The 17,827-nt window shown below is 35.7% G+C and overlaps 1 protein-coding gene across 1 annotated transcript; it reads right to left on the bottom strand.

Annotated features, from left to right (window-relative positions):
• Positions 1-1,791: 1,791 nt before the first annotated feature.
• Positions 1,792-8,639, bottom strand: LOC130712028 (AMSH-like ubiquitin thioesterase 3). The gene is made up of 14 exons (XM_057561849.1): positions 8,322-8,639; positions 7,947-8,011; positions 7,753-7,828; positions 7,451-7,651; positions 7,128-7,210; positions 6,392-6,497; positions 5,962-6,008; positions 5,386-5,713; positions 5,178-5,267; positions 5,017-5,079; positions 4,029-4,103; positions 2,968-3,030; positions 2,552-2,604; positions 1,792-2,325 (listed from the first exon to the last, which is right to left on the bottom strand). Exons 1-14 carry the CDS (start codon positions 8,418-8,420, stop codon positions 2,145-2,147), a joined length of 1,530 nt encoding a protein of 509 aa, XP_057417832.1. The 5' UTR covers positions 8,421-8,639; the 3' UTR covers positions 1,792-2,144.
• Between the last annotated feature and the right edge of the window lie 9,188 nt (positions 8,640-17,827).

Raw genomic sequence — 17,827 nt, 5'->3', positions numbered from 1 at the left:
AAAGTATTTTTAATACGGAATTTATGACTTGAAAGTTCACACACTTCACCCCTTTCTAATAGGTTGGTGTGAAAATTCAATACACATATACCCCAGGTGAATGACAGTCAGATAAATAGATATTATTCACAGGCACAATTTCTTAACAGACAGGTGTACATATATAGATTGGTTTTGCATAACTAACAGACAGGTGTATATATAGATTGGTTTGGCATAACTAACAGAGTTCAACTAACTTCATAACTAGATCTTTAAGCATGCTGTGGATCATTTGATTTTAGAAGCATTGATGCTTGAATCTTTTTATTTTGATATACAGCTCCCTTTGCATGCATAGATGTGTTATAGACAGTTATCATGCACGAAAACAACCTAGTCAAACATAATTGTCACAGAAAAAGAATATTGAAACCAGAATTTATGTCATGGATCAATTTCCAATTGAAGCCACGCAAACCAAACTGCCCCAATTAAGGGGTCAAATTGAATCCGGGAGACAGTGCCCTTTACCTTAATGACTCCACATTGGCAAGTTGTCTAGCTCCACCTGTGTGGTACTGGTACCAAAAAACCACTCAGCATACCTTTGGGGTGGAGAAAGTAAACGTTTCTTTTTTGGTCAACAATTATACTATGAACCGAGGTCGATCAAGATTCTTTCATGTAAAAAAATCACTTGATATCGTTAAGCTGAAATTTCGTAATTCTCTTTATACGCATTAAAGAGGTGAAATTCTCAGAATATATGTGCATAAAAAAAGTGAAAATAATGTGTTACGTGACATTGTTATATGATATGAGAGGATTATAATCCGATAGAGACATTCTTTGGGCCATTGGACACACGGCACACGGTTGCACCCTTCTTGTTTTGGTCATTTAATTCTTTTGAAGAGTTACCCTTACATGAATGCTTTCTCAGTGGAATACTTTTCCTGTTCTGTAAATATATTGATATACACACACTCTGATTTTAGTTCCTACTCAAAAGGACAGTACGTAGCTAGCTCAGCCATATCTCTCACCTTATGCTAGGTGGCATGGGATCTAATTAAATAAATTTACCAAGAACTATGTGTCACTGATGGTGACTCCTTCACTAACAAATGTGTTGACTTGTCACACTGGGGTCAGCCAAGATCACATTTCACAGCTGATATGTAATTTTTTGCTGTAAATAATAGTTGTTTAAGGTTACATAAACCAAGCCTCTTGGCCTAGAGGCTATCATTAGGACAATTTGGGGTCAAATTGGAGCTCCCAGGATCGCTTCAAAAACAAATAATGCTTGGAAGTAGGATTCATGCACCGCGAGCACAATTAGGCTCAGTTTGGAAGAGCTTATTTGAGCTTATCTGACAGCATAAGCTCTTATGTCAGTGTTTGGGAGGGCTTATGGCATGCCGTAAGCTATTTTCAGCTTATTTTCATAAGCTACTCATGATAGCTTATGAAAAACAGCTTATTCTTATATACAGCTTATTTTTTATTTATTTCAATAAATTTTTAAAAATAACTTATGAATAAGCGCTTATGTCATAAGCACTTATGACCATAAGCGCTTAATTAAGCTGTTTTTTCAAACGGGGCCGTAGTCGAGGTGTGCGAAAGCCGACACAAACACCCGTGGTGAATCAAAACAATGTTACATATTTGGTGAACATGATCAATATTTACACAAAATAATAGTTTTATTTAAGAAAAAAGACTTCTAAATTTTTCGTGGCAACGCATGTAGGTACTGTAAATAATACCTTCCACTGCTTTAATGTACATAGAGTTTTCCAATACTCTTAATCAAACACAGCCTTTTTGTACATAATTTCTTCTTTGGTCAGCAAGGCATATCAAATTTGTAGTATGTTTCTGTATAACACAGATCCAAATGATACATATCAGGATTTTTTTTGTTACGTTTCTCATTTCTTCACCTGCACATTAAATAAATATCACTAGATTTATACAACTATCTTTCACTGTTTCACTAGTGGAGTACAAAATCATGGACCTGGCTATAAGTATCCTCTATCATAGTTTACAAATAAAAAAGAATCCACTATAGCAAGGCATTTTTTGGCATGGCGTCTTCAGGTAGAAAATATGCAGCAAATCACTGTACTTGTAGTTTGTGGATAGATCAATCATCTCTTTCGTAGGTCAACAACATCAAACTTCAAGTTAGCATTTATATAGACATGAGAGCAGTGCTCATAGATTGGACTTCCATCCGAAGGCTCCTCATGGGGATGAAATCCACTTTGTTGACAGTTACGAATTATCGACACACCACCTGGATCAGACAGATGAAATATGCCATGTGGACTGCAGTGCCGCACAAATGCAGAGAGTTCTAATTAGTTACAGGAAGCAAAACATATTAAGATAACAATAATTCATTTTAAAATAAAGCATCTTAATATATTATTGGACAAATTCTAATTAAAATGAAACCCAAAGCTAAGATCAAGATATGGGTTATATTGTAGATATTTTTATTTTTAATGTGTGATGATCATGATTCATGAATGCCAAGAGAAAAACGGGTTACCTTGCTGTATCTGTAGGGGCCATGACAATAGCAATTGCCTCCGGCAACATGATCTAAAATGAAACCACGAAATACATACCCGACCAGTTAAGTACAATTAAAGTGAAATATAGGAATGCTATAAGTACTTATATGATTATATCAAATTGAGAAAATAAAGCTTCTCCATTGTTTTTACTTAAGTCTTACACGCAACTTTCAAATTATTAGGAATTATCCACTTCATATATTATACATTAAATTCTCATACAAGTTAGGTTAAAAATCATACACTATCAAATTCTCTTTCACCTACTCAATCATCTGCAACACTATTATTAAACCACAACTATTTGTGTTTTAAATGGAGGTCTATATTATATTAGCTTTAGTGTATTAATATTCCAGGAAATTCAACTTAGACGGCTATCTATTACCTGATATGAGTAATGTGTGTGCAAATCCACAGATGACATGAAGCAAGTTTGTGACGGGTGAGTCTGAAATCAAAAGAGAAATAAGTTAATACAGACATTTTAATCATGCACACAAGGTAAAAGTTACAGAAAATATGCTAACAAAGAATGATTGAAATAAAATCAAAAGGCTTGTCATCTTCAATTGTACCTAGTAATGGGCTAAAACCTATTGATGCACCCAACCACCAAAACATCAGTATGTTCTGGCCGATGGGAACTTTAGTAGTAATAGATTCATAAACAGCTGGACAGAAATTATCATCTTTAAGATAAAGATAAAATAGCTGAGACGGGGGGTGGAACTAAAAAACAAAAAGAGAGCAACCTTTGCCAGGACCAAATAGTAACATACAAGTTTTTACTATCAATTCTTCTTCTGTGTTAAATATTTTACATCAGAGTACACTCCAAAGCCCCCGAGAGGAAAAAGGAATTAAAAGGACTCAGTCATCCTTTTATTATTACTACAACTCATCTGATGTACTAAAGTGCATTTCAATATGCTTTTCTGCTTTCCTCACAGCCATATTGATACAAAAAATTGATGGCTATTTTTTTTTGCCCGAAACATTATGAAATGATTCGGCGTGCTTGTTAACTCTTATAGATGAGTCATTGACCCCTACAACTTTATTCCATCAAACAGAACCATTAAATTCAGCTGAAATTTGAACCTTTTTTTTTTAATCTGTGTAGTATTAAATTGTTATCACGATCAGAAAGTAAATTATTTGATGGAGAATTTCAGCATAACCAGTTCTATCATTAGTCTATATCAGGATTACAAAGAGAAGCACGTGATCAATAAATAATCCTTACTACTGTATAGACATGACAGCGACATAAGATAGCCAAGTTTATAGGCCACTACTTGCATCAGAATCTAAGAAGCCTTGAAATCAGGAGGTACAGGAGAAGAAAAATCACTACTACGTAGTTTTATGCTGTCGCCGCACAGGAAAGAAGAATTAATTATTCATGAATATAATTCAGATAGCCTAAGGTAATGAAGTACTTACATGTATCCAACCCAAAGAAAAAAGTGATAAGCCGTCTTGAACTTCAAAAATTTCTTCTTCATTCAATGTTTGACACTGAAAAATGAATTCTCAATTAGATGCGTTGTTGCTGAATGGAAAATAGCATCACATAAATGGGAAAAAATAAGGAACTATGAGAAACTGAATCCAGGTTTCCTAAATGAGTACTTCACTCCATGTTAGCTCAATTGATATATGATATGCATTATTCCACTTTACAATCTAATATAAACTCATTCCTTGATCGAAAATAAAATTAAAAATAAACCTCAATTACAGATATCAGAACCACTGGAAAATCACTGACACTAACAAACAACAAACAAATTATGAAAACTCCATAGAGCTTTGAGGGTATGCTTCCACCCTCCTTAAGGCCCAATTCTTAACCCAATGTTCGCCTACCTTCTGCCCTCCATTCTCTTCACAATTGTCCCCACTCAACCTAACTGAATCCCCTTCTCACCAAATTCCCACAGCCATGTAAGCAGTCTATTATGCTCCACGATTTTTGTACCATTCTCTACACAAACCTCAGTACCACAGGGTCTATCACAGTCATTGGAATTCCCAAGTATAACTCCACCAAAATGGACTAAAGAACCACTTATCTTTAAAAACAAAAGTGAATACTGAATAACACATCAGTTATCTTTAAAAATAAAAGTAAAAAATTCTAATTTACACTAACAATGAAAAACAAAGCACCATTTCCAGTTTCCACTATAAGTGTTAAGAAATTATCCCAGATAGCAATAAATCCCATTTATGCAACATTAACCAATCACCACATATGTGCATGCATCACGACCTCAAAGCAGTGTTACAGTTTTATTTTGTTTGACAGGATATAATAGGAGTAAGACAAATGTAGAAAATGTAGCCTTTTAAAGGATTATGAACCCTGAGTATAATAGCTTATAATAGAAAATGTAAAGCAATAACTTAAATAAGAACATTATCTTACCGAGTCTGATGTCGATTCCTGCTTTGGGATTATAAGTGTCGTGATATGGAAAACCCTGTTTTTCTAGAGCCACCCAAAGTGCAAAGACAAATAACTATTAAAATTAGAATCCACAAGATTTTCTAGAAGTTGGAAGTGCACAAAATCAAGACTGCTCTTACCAGAGACCCTGCAAGAACACCACATGTCTCTAAGTTCTTCTGTGTGTTTTCCAAAGCCAATCTCAAAAACTCTTCCATCATTTTGACAGGCTGCAATCAAAAGTGGAATTATAATAACTTCTACCCAGCATAATAACTAAACAAAACCAAATATGAGAGTACAAGATATATGGTGCACACTTGTCCCAGAAAATTAAAATAGGCTTACCACATGTAGGTGTTGATATGTAGTGGGACCATGCTCAGAATCATGAGAAGATTTTGCTGGTCCTGGCCTTGGATCTGCAACTTTTGAAGGAGGAATAGGGGCACGCTCTGGGTACACCTGAGCAAGGACAGGAGGAGGCAAAGGTTGCTTGATGTTGAGCAACTGTAAGGGGTCCTCCCTTGATTCAGTTACAAGAGGAGCATAAGACTCAACAGTAGGACGCATCCATCTTCCATCATCCAAGGACAGTACCGAGTCCATCGTTGATGTAACTGGTCCTTGATCATCTTTAACTGCCACAAGATCATATTGTCCAGCCTGAGTCAGGCTATCAGCAAGAACAACAAAATAGTAAGTGTTTGAGCAGTTAAAGTGACAAACAACATTTTAATAAGAAATGTCAAAATATAGCTCTAGTTAAGAAACTATTCTTTGAAATGGACAATAGGAATAGACAACTTAATAAAAAGAACAAATATTGAGAACATGAAAATCATGCAATTTGCATAGCATGAATATATGAAACAAAAAAAAGGACACTCTCTTCAATTACAAATTAAAACAAATGAGCAAAACCTTGAATCTTTGGGCTGTGTGAGATCACTACTGCTAGGATATTGAACCTGCACAAAAACCAATATCCAATTATCAATATCGTTAGAATATATGAAAATATATCATAGTATATTTACAGTAATTTTAAGTATCTTATATTTATATTAGCTCCTAGGATGGGTTTCCATACTTTCTTATATTTCATGATTTATTTCCAAATTTAATTAGGACTTTGGGACTAGTATTCGCGTAAATAAGGGTCATGCTATTTGTTTTGTGATTTGAAACACATCATATCATATCATTTCAATTTCAATCTCAGAGTATTAAGGCTCTGTTATCTCCTTTTTTATGCTTTATGCCTTAAATCCAATAAATTCTACAAATATTATATCAGAATTAAAGACAATTCATGGTTACTTAACCTAAGAAGGAAACACTTCCATTTTACCTTTATTTCTGCACTAGGTCCAAGCCATTGGCCCCGAAGACCATTTGGTCCTAAAAATGAGTGTCTAGATAAGGTCTCCTTCTTAGGAGTGGCTACACCAAGAGATCTGCAAAGTCCAAAGAATAATTATATATTTCCCCCCACAGTAGCATGTTTTTTCTTTTGAAATATATAAAATTTGCAAGGCAGAACCTCCTCAATTCACAAGGTTAATATGAAACACACATGCTGTTGAAACAACAAAGCAGGAATACATGCTAGACGTGTAATGAATGAAAATGGCATTGAATAGTGTGTAACCGAACAAAGCATAGATAAAGCGTTAGAATTTGATCCAGTAAGGTAGACAACGAGGTTTATCATGCCTATAAACTGTTAAAATAAAATACTCTTAAGTTTATTCTTTGTCTTTTACTTTATTCTTTTTTTTGGGGTGGCCGGGGGGGGGGGGATAACTGGGGGAGATGTAGACAGGAAGGAAAACCAACAACTAAACCTGCAACATGAAATTCACTCAGACACCTAAATGCCCAAAAGAAAATTCAATTGCAGACAAAAAGGAAAGTTAAAATAATGAACATCGGTAATCCCAATTTCCTAATTTGACTGTATTTATCTCCAATCTCCATTAATGGCCAAACCCCAAAAGTTGCCACTTGCCACTCAAATTTTCTCTTATTAGTAGGACCCTGGAAAGTTTCAGAAAAATAGAATATGATTAGGTAGAAAAACTTACAATTTTTGAAGCTGCTTGTCAATAGCCATGGAATTTGAAGATAACACATTATTATTATAATTCCAGGCAGAGTGCCCAGCAGGCTGCAGTGGAAAAACAAGAGTTGATAATAGTAAGAAGTCTAAACCACATGCAAGCACAATAGAGAAAAAAAGTATAAAGTTTTAACAACTCCATCAAATATGTATGTTGGTAAACACACAGAAAATTATAAAATGGATCAATTTTCAAGCATTTCAAGTTGTTCTACCAAGGCAAAGATGAAAGTAGATTGAGAATTTCCCCCAGCAATTGACATTTAAAAATTATGATCCATTCCCAACCTGTTTAAAATCCATGCTCGTTTTATAACTTTTGTTGACAGCTGGCCAGTCCAAAGAGGAATTCACTGAACTCTGCAAAGCCATATCAAAGCCATTTTCTATAGGCAACGGAGCTTTTGCACGTGATTCATTCAATTTTTCCACCCGGCGTTTAAATTCAGGCTTCAAAGACTCAACCTCATCCAATACAACTAATGATCTCTGCAACCAATAACAAAAGGACAACAAGACCAAACATCAAATAAAAAAAACAAAAAAAAACACACACATACACCACAAGAAGCGGCAAATCATCTACTCACCCTCTTAAATGCTGCTCTTTCATTAGGAAGTGAAGCTTGATAATCTCGATGGTATGGAATCGTTTCAGAAATCAAACTTCACAAGATAAAATTAGGTATGTTAAGGGCAAAACACATTCTTTGATTATATTTAATTTCACAGCAATCTTACGAGTTCACCACAAAGAAAAACCATCAAACTTTCATTCTTTTACCTTATAAATCTAAGGAGTATGATATACAAGTCGACTACATTATTCTCCGCTCGGTATATACTAGCCTGTTAACAATAACAAAATTCATCACTCAAGTAAACATCCAAAAGCAACTAACACACATTTGTACATCAAATCAAAGTTCAAGCTATTCTACACAAAACTAGCATGACGAATTTAGCAATTAGCATTCCACTATACATCAATTTCATATTGATTTGCAACAGTTACGATCGCATCTTTCATAGATGATTATGAATTCGTTTCTGGAAACTAAAAGTTCGTTCATCCTCGAGAAAATTCCAGATAACATGGCGAAGCCCTAATAAAATTGACGATGTGAAATCGAAATTGAAGGAGTTGTTGTGTGTTTACCTGCTTGAGGAGGTTATCGGCGATTCGGTAGTAATAACGGAGGGGAATGCGATTGTCAACCTCGACTCTGCGAGTGATTGAATCTAAGTCGATGGTCATCGTCGCCGGAAAGGAATGCCAGCGGCGGCGAACAGTTCAAATCGATGAAGGAAGCTATGGAATTCTTCACGAGCACGGTGGTTGCGGGTTTTGGTGGAGGGAGGATTAGGAAGGAAGGATCATCAGAGACAGAGTGCGTGTGAGTCAAGTTGTTAAACTCGTCGTTTAGAAAGGGAAGCTACTCGTTTCATATATAGCAGAATTGCTTTTATGTTCAACATTACGACATAGTGAGGTAACACAGAATCAAACTAGTATATCATAATTCAACTGATAAAGATTAATTTAATTTAAAAATTAAATATATACTATCTCGATATTTAAAAATAAATTGTTTTTTTTGGCACATAAAGAAATTAAATTACTTTTTTTTGTTTTGTGATTTTATTAATAATATCTTATTTCATTTTAGTTTCTTTTACACACTTTGTATATGAAAAAAATAATTTAAGATAAAAAAATCACATAAAACTAAAAAAAAAGAGAGTACTTATCAGTACATTAAAAGCAAAACAGACGGGTAAACAATAGCAAATGAGTGGTATTATGGATTTGGACCTTGTTAAAGCTATGGATGCAAAGTTTGTCAACTAGTATGGATGATGACGAGTCTCTTTATGAGACTTGATAAAGGTCTAACAAATTGTACTTAAACTTAATGAGAATGACAATTACTTAAAATGTTAATCCATTCATGCTCAAAAGAGACAATGGAAGGGAAACTATGGAGAAATTCAAGGAGAACTCCCGATTGGACATAATTCTTAAGTCTATTGTGAATGATCTAATGAGTGAGTTGATGACTAAAATGTTTAATCGGTCTCAACCCATTCATGATCATGTTAGAAGTATGTCGAATCTGGCAGCAGAGCTAAAGTTCATAAGTATTGATGTAAGTGAGTTTTTCCTTTTATAATTCATTATATACACACTTCATTATGAGTTTGACCAGTTTCACATTAATGACATCACCATTAAGGAAAAATGGAACTTTCAAGAAATTAAGGTCGTGTTGGTTCAAGAGGAAGGGAGATGAAAGAAAGTGAAAGATCACTTCATTCATCTCATGACTCACCAGTAGTAACATGGTTAAACTAAGTAAAAAGGAATAGAAGAAGAACAAAGTCATGAATGTTAAAGAGGGTTGAATCCATAAGGAGAATGTATGGTACTTTTGTAAGCTTTTCTAGCTCACGCACAAGGTTGGATATTTCAAGAAAAATTGTCCGAAAAGAAATGTAAATATTATGTTTCAATTAGATTCGAATCAAATCGTATTAAAGTAACTAATACCTTATGGTTGGATTTTGGTGCAACTACTCATGTGTCGCATGTTACACATAAATTCCTTCCAATCCGACCCATAAGAGGAATTGAAATGTTTATGTACACGAGATACGGGATGAAGGCTTGAAGTGAAGAAATTGAGACTTACATACTGATCTTGAACATTAGTTGTCATTTAGATCTATAAAAATGTCTTTGTGTTTCTGAATGTGCAAAAAACCTTTCTATAAGGAAGTTTGATTGTATATGCTTTAATTTTAAATTTGGACATTCTGTATTCTCTTTATATAAACTCCATAAACATAAGTACTCTTTTGGTTCTCGATTCGGGTACTTTAATGGAGGGTTTATACCGTTTTAAATCTTGATGTTAATTTTATTGATTCTCTAGTCAATGTTGAGAAAATCTTGTTGGTACAAAATGTAGTGCGCATAATGAATGGAAAGTGAATTGAGACAATGTACACGCTGTCAAATGTAGGTGCAGGATCTACCTAAGCTGGTACTATTTTTATGTTGTCTAACCTGATATAATTTATCAAATAACCAGTTTGATGTATAGAATTATTCAAGTAATCGAAGTCCCTCTGTCATAGTTCAATCTTTATGCTGTTCATTACCTGGTGAATAACATAAAAGGAAGCTACAAAAGCACTACTATCTATAATATTAAATCATCCAGATTCTTAATTGACTTGGTTGATTTTTCTGATCCTATCCATTCAGTCATGTTTTAGACATCAAAATTAAATTAGTATTTGAGCTCACTCTCCTCCATTTTCGCCAGTCGATCACATACTCAAGGTAAGAATCATCATTTGTAGCATGATACAACCAACTAGCTGCCAATAAAAGCTCACCCCCACATCCAGTTAAGTTACAATATGTAACTTCAGGTAAATTCTCACTATAAGATCCTCCATTCTTGTCAGCAAAAGTATCCAGCCTTGATTTTCCATCCAATGTGGGAGTTCAGTATTCACTCTTGTATTTCAACGTTCACTTCTGCGAGTGGCCATTCGTCAGTCGTGGCTTCAGGTCTATGCCAACACTTATGATGATCTGCAACAGGATCACCCCACAGTGATTTTAATAATGAAACTGGTTAAAAAAGTTTTAATTTACCCAAAAATAGATTGTTAAAGGCCTGACAAAAATCTGATTTTTTCTATCAGTCTATCATCACTAACCACAATGCTCCACATATAAATGGAATTCACACTCCTCAAAGAGAAGAAAAACATTCAATAACTGCTATTCCATTCATAATGAAATAAAATTCACAAATACAGCTACTGGAAAGGTACATAAGCATTTATGTTTACTTGTGACACCACTAGTACAAGCCATTTCGTTTCTTCACTCATCACTTGAGTTTACGGTTGAATTTTGGTGTAGTATTTAGTTAGATGTTGGTCTTTTGTAATTATTTGTTGTTTTGATCACCAAAGCAAAGCTCTTGCAACAATTGTTGATGGAAGAACCCAAGATAGCACAGTAGCATATACCACATGGAAGAGGAGAAAAAGTTGTGAGGAGAATCCAGTCCCACATCGAAAACAGCAGACCAATTATGAGGAAGTTTGGTTATAAAAACGAAATGCGTGTATTCAAGCAACATACTTACCTGGACGGGATCTATGGGTGATCAAGAAAGCCCATGGTCTAGGGTAGTGACCTACATTGCACTTAAAACATCTCTAATGAAGTCCTTATTTTGATATCTTAAAATAAGATTCGGATCTTGTTATATCCCACCATTGGAACTATCTTACATGACATGAGATTTTAGCAAAAGCTAAGATCCGTGCCTTAGCTCAGGTACTCACAAATGTGAGATCTTAAATAAAATAATATTTTTTTCTCTCTCCTCTAATACCATAACCAAAGTGAAAAATAAGGAGGGAAATAAATAATATTAATATATTAGATATTGTGGGCCCGGTCAAAAGTAAAATAAGATCTCAACCACTATAGTGAAATGTGCATAGAGACCTTATGAATGTCTTAAATCCTATGTGACAATCTGGACCCACAAAAAATGAGTAAAGTCCCAAAATAAGTTTCTACCATTGAAGATGCTCTTAGGAGGGGTGCTATTTTAAGGTCTACCCAAGTGGTGGAGCCTACGTCATAATTTGTGGTAGTGGGGGCCTGCGTTCGCGCGACCCCCTTCAATAATGGTATTAAATTTTTGTTTTTATTTTGGTCTCTTTTTGATTAATGGCCCAAACACTTTGAAGCCCAAAGTGTGTAGTTTTTCTCCGGATTAGGCCCAATTGCATGTCCATATATGAAAACGGCTTAATAACAAAAAAGAAAAGGATGACACGAACAAATCGAGAAATGATTCAAAAACTTTTTTTTTTCTTCATGTTTTTGATGAATTGAAAAGCGCTTGGATTCATTACATAATATTTCAATCTCATTTTCTCTTTTACTTGAAACAAAGTCCATTTATCATTTATCATCAAAAAAAGAAGTCCATTTATCATTGTTTAAATTGAGAACTTGACAAAATGAAGATATACAAGAACTTGATCTAAGTTTTATCATTAATCCAAACTAAAAATGTGTTAAAAAAAGCCACATAAACTTCATGAAACACGTGAGTGTGTCACATAAAAATAATCAGTCTATTAACACACATATAATTCTGATTTTTAAACACTTCAACCTTATATCACTTTTCTCTATGCATATAACATATTATTTATAGTATGTTTAGATACAATCAATAAGTGTAAGAATAAATAATACATTTCAATACATTCCAACAAAAAAATGCATTGTGATGTGTTATACTTTTTAATTGATATACAAATAGGCAGGGGCGGTGCCACCGGAGTGGTTTACCGGTGCTCCGCGCCCCCGAATCTTTTCGATATTCATCCCAATACTATGTCTATTTTTCTTCTAGCCCAGATGATAATTAATATATTTTACAAGGTAAGACAGATCATAGAACAGTCAATGGCATAGCGGTCTGCACATGAATGAATTTTTTCTTGGTCCTGGATAGCAAAATTAATTTTTTGTTTGATATTTAGTCACCCGAGTGTCAAAATCCTAGCTCCGCCCCTAAAAATAGACTCTTATTTCTCTCTTGTTTTCTCACTCTTCTTATTTACCTCCTACATGTATTCACCAACCATTCACCTAAGACAAAATTAGATTATAATATAAAAATGAAAAAAAAAAACATTTCACCCTTATTCCAATTGTAGAGATAAAATAAAAGAAAAAAGTAAAAGATATATCTAATAAAATAATATGAAAAAAACAAAGTGATTGAAATAAAAAAAATTACAAGAATATAATAGAAGAGAAAGTTAAGAATAATATCTAAAATTGTCTAAAGATTCATAGTTAACATTATAAGTGCATCATTCACAGTTGGTGCTTGGTCGACCATACTAGACACCAGACGTAGTCAATGTTTTTGGAAGGCGGCAAAATTGACCATATTAGTTATCTATGTTGGGGAGAGTTACGGCGAGGACCCATGGGCCAAGGCCGAGAGGAGACACCAAGGAGATTTTGGACACCACATCTTAACCCAAAACATTAAGGCATTAGGTTTATGGTTCCATCTCCTTATAAACTCCCCCTCTTGCCCTGACTTCTCCGATGTGGGACTTAACTCTAACAATTGATTCCAACAATCTCCCCCTCAAGTGTGAGTCCCTCAACCACATCATACATGGTCCTCCCGTTTGCGGAAGCTATTCACCTTTGTACCGCCGTTCGTTGCTCAACGGAACCCGCATGGGTCCATCTCCTTATAAACTCCCCCTCTTGCCCTGACTTCTCCGATGTGAGACTTAACTCTAACACTTGATTCCAACAATCTCCCCCTCAAGTGTGAGTCCCTCAACCACATCATCCATGGTCCTCCCGTTTGCGGAAGCTATCCACCTTTGTAACGCCATTCGTTGCTCAACGGAACCCGCCACCTAGCCACATGCTAGGAAGACTTTCGACACAAGGAGTCGTTACCATGGTCCCACGAACCATCGGCTCTGATACCACTTGTTGGGAGAGTCACGGCGAGGACCCATGAGTCAAGGTCTAGGGGAGACACCAAGGAGATCTTGGACACCACATCTTAACCCAAAACCTTAAGGCATTAGGTTTATGGGTCTATCTCTTTATAAACTCCCCCTCTTGCCCTGACTTCTCCGATGTGGGACTTAACTCTAACACTTGATTCCAACAATCTAAGTGTTCAAAATCTCTTTTTAATAGTCAATGTTTCTGGAAGCGGCAAAATTGACCATATTAGTTCTCTAAGTGTTCAAAATCTTTTTTTTTTAATAGTCAATGTTTTTATAAGGCGGCAAAATTGACCATCCAACCAAGCCCGACCACCAACTCGAGACCTGAGACGATGGAGCTTGGCCGACCATACTAGACACTAGACGTATCGAGTGCGACTGTCGCCAACTGGATGTAAGCTCCGAATCACCTCAACCATTCCATCGCTGACCCTAGACACTAGTTGCAGGGGTTAGGAACGAGGCTCGAGGTTTAGCCTCTGCCTACTAGGAGCCTGAAAAGGATCCAACGACGGAGGGGCGCCCAAAATCTAGTCATTCATCAGGACTCCACCTAGGGATACCCTAGCCCATCAGACATGTATATAAGGCTCGGTCACTAAGACCTCATGCAGGTATTCAACATAACACTTAGTGATTTCCCAACGATGGTTCTTGAACTAACTTAGGCATCCGAGTACCTTTGTAGGAACCCATCCCAGGCTCAACTACAATACTTGGACTCAACCTCTCATCCTTCTCAATCCGAGACGTTTCACCCCTTCTCCTCAGCTCAACGTTCCACTGTTTCCTTCTCCTTCCACCTTTCCGTAAGGGAGCTTTTATATGACAGGGAGGAGCCTCAGCTCCCCCAAAGTCTCCAAAAAAAAAATTGAGTACTAGTAGTAATATTTGACATATAATATTATATGTGTAAAATGAGTGGGGTGATGAAAGATATTTTACCACTCTACGTTTGAATCTCTCAAGACTCAATTGTAGTATAGTAAAGGGTTTTGTCGTATCCACAGGGAGGTGTAATACTTATGCCGTTTAATAGTTAACAAACTCAAATAATGGTTTACAAAGAGATTGATTGTTTGTTTAAGAACATAAAAACATAAATCAAGAAGATAAAAAGAGTTGGATTCACCAAGGTAGATAGTTTTGCTGGGATTAGAGTTTCGTTGTTCGACCTCTATGTATTCTATTGATTCACATACAAATATCGTTCTATGAAATTGATTCCTCCCACCATTTCTTATCTTACTACCCAGTTCCCCGGTGTAGAAGATTATCAACTCCCTATATTAACCTTCAATCCCTTGACGATTAACAATAGTGAGTAGCATTAAACATGGATGTTTGAATAGACTAATGATCTAACCCTATCCCTAGACCTTAGAATCATTAGTTGATTTTACCTAATTCAGATTTAAATAGTTAGTTCCCACCGCCCTATTAAATCTAAATTCATGTTTTAGGTGATCAATCCAAAACAAGCATGAAGCACAAGGTAAAAATCATTGAATCATGGAAAAGAAACATATGATTAACTCTAGTTCGGACTCAAGAACGTGCGAGTTCCCTACACAAGTTTGAATCAATCAAAATACCCAAGGGGATCAAACCTCAAATATAGCATGAAGCAAAAGAGAAAACCATTGATTCTTTAGCATAGAAACATGAAATTTGCATGAAAGGAAATCAAGTAGATTACATGAGCATCAAAGCAACTAGTTCTAATCCCAACAAATGAGAAATTAGCTATCCATTTCCATGGATAGCTTTACAATCATAAAAGAGAAGAAGAACGATGAAAAACCGAATACGTGACGGTTCCCCGGCGATGAAATCGGCTCCAAAGCCTTCTCTCTAGTCTCCTATATGTCCCTTGATGCTCTCCTTCGAGTTCTATCTTTCCCTAAGTGATGGGTTTCAGTTTTGGTCCAAAATTATCTCCTAGATTCCTAAAGAGGGGGCTATAAATAGGAAATTCGTCAGACAGAGTGCCCGGCGGCCTCTGAGGAGCGCCTGACACTCTGCTTTCTTCAAAGTCAGGTTTCCTTGACCGTCAGGAGCGCCCGACACTCTCTGTGGAGCGCCCGACACTTTGCATTCTTCAAGGTGAAGTTCCCTTGACCGACAGGAGCGCCCAGCACTCTCTGAGGAGTGCCCGACACACAGGAACTTCAAATTTGCATTTCCTACTCAAAGCTTTGCATTTTCTTCCATCTTCAATCCTACAACACTTTTTTAGATTAGAATCAATGCTTGTGCATATTCTAACTAAATTTCACATATTAAGAAGTTCTAATCAAAAGAGGGTGAAGTTGTCAAATTTAACTCATTAATCACAAAGATAAGTGTCTAAATTGCACATCAAAACTAGGTAAATATGACACTTATCAAACTCCCTCTAACTTAGAACCTTGTTTGCCCTCAAACAAAAGGTATTGGCAATCAAAACACATATATACAATTGTTCTCAAACAAGCATGACTCATGAACTACCATTTCCAATGATTCCTCAATATGCCTGATTTTCTTTGCAAAACAAACTTCTCAAGAAAGATCATGTGAACCCCACACAATTAACTAAAATCATGAGACAAGAGCATATTCAATATGAGATCCCAAGCACAATTTGAATTTTCTACTTTTCAATCAAGGATTAACTCAATACTTTTCATGAAGTGCAAAACTCAAGAGATCAAAGGGTAAGTATTTCACTCAAATCTATCAATGAATCACACAAATCAAGCTTGCTACCTGTCTCAGTAATCATCGAACTGCATGGTTAATCAAGAATCACATAGGTCTTTCAAGGGTTGTAATGGGGCCTGGCTTCAAAAGAATCTTGGTTTTTCTGGATATTCAAAGACTTCCAAGCCAAGAGAGCATAAAATGATATCTATCACAACTATTCACCTTTCACTCCCTCATTAACCAAGAAGAGTCACTCTTTTGTCACCATTTCTTTATCATTTATACTAAACCTCAACCTTTTCATTCCTTTTCACTTCTCAATCTTTCTTTTTCCTCTTCTTTTTCTTTTTTTTTGTGTTTTTTTTTTACATATACAATTTTTTTTAAGAACAAAGATTGAGAAGAAAATACATGTTCAATGGTTTTCCATTCCTCCTAACTTACACATTTATACAATCTCATATCCATGCTCTCTTAACTAAGAAAGTGAGGGAGAGACATTGTTTTTCTTTTTAGGCTTTGGGATCATACACAAAACGAGTAAATTATCAAAAAAATTGGCTCGAATGGGGTAACAAAGTGATTTCCTAAGTAATGGTAGGCTATATGGCTAAGTTGTTATTTATACTAAAGAACAAAATGCCTTGATCATTTTCTTTCATTTCCATGCAATTCCAAACAATTAGAGACTCAAGCAAGTTCAACTTTGTAAAACAATGATGATTCTCTCTTTCTCTCATCTCACTAGTGTTTGGTCACACTCCCTCACCCGGCTTAGGTATGTATCCCTGATTTCAAGCATTTTCAAACAAATTGAGCCTATGACCTCATGTGAATGATGCATTAATATCATGTCATGGCATCAAGTGAGTGCATAACACAATGATCATGTATATAAAAACACAAAGTCATGCTCAACTTGGCATTTCATAGTTCATGCTTGCTCTCAAACTTACCAATTCCAAAAAAAAAAATCCAAGGTTTGAGCAAAACAAAGCTCTCTTCCCAAAATAAACATAAAGCATAGTACCAACATAAAACTAAGTACCAAAACAAAAACATAAAATTAAAGTACCAACATACTAAAGTATTAAAAATACTGAAACTAAAATAAATCACTCAGTAAGTGGTGAGTCCTCGATCCTCAAGATCATCAATCTCAACTGCTCCACCTCCAGAAGTGGCAACTCCATCTCCAGCTCTCTGACTGTTGCCCTCCCCCTCTCTACCAGTTGGCCTGTCCTCGGGCCAAACAATGTAAGCATCATTATGTACGTGCCTTACAACCACTTCAAAGCATGTTAGAATACAAAACAACCCTCATGGGGTTTAATAAAAAAACAACTGTTTTTACTCACTTCCTTTCATGGAAGC

This window comes from Lotus japonicus, chromosome 4, assembly GCF_012489685.1.
Source record: "Lotus japonicus ecotype B-129 chromosome 4, LjGifu_v1.2".
Lineage (NCBI taxonomy): Eukaryota > Viridiplantae > Streptophyta > Magnoliopsida > Fabales > Fabaceae > Lotus > Lotus japonicus.
The sequence above is the reverse complement of the archived record's forward strand: the minus strand, read 5'-3'. Positions and strand labels throughout refer to the sequence as shown.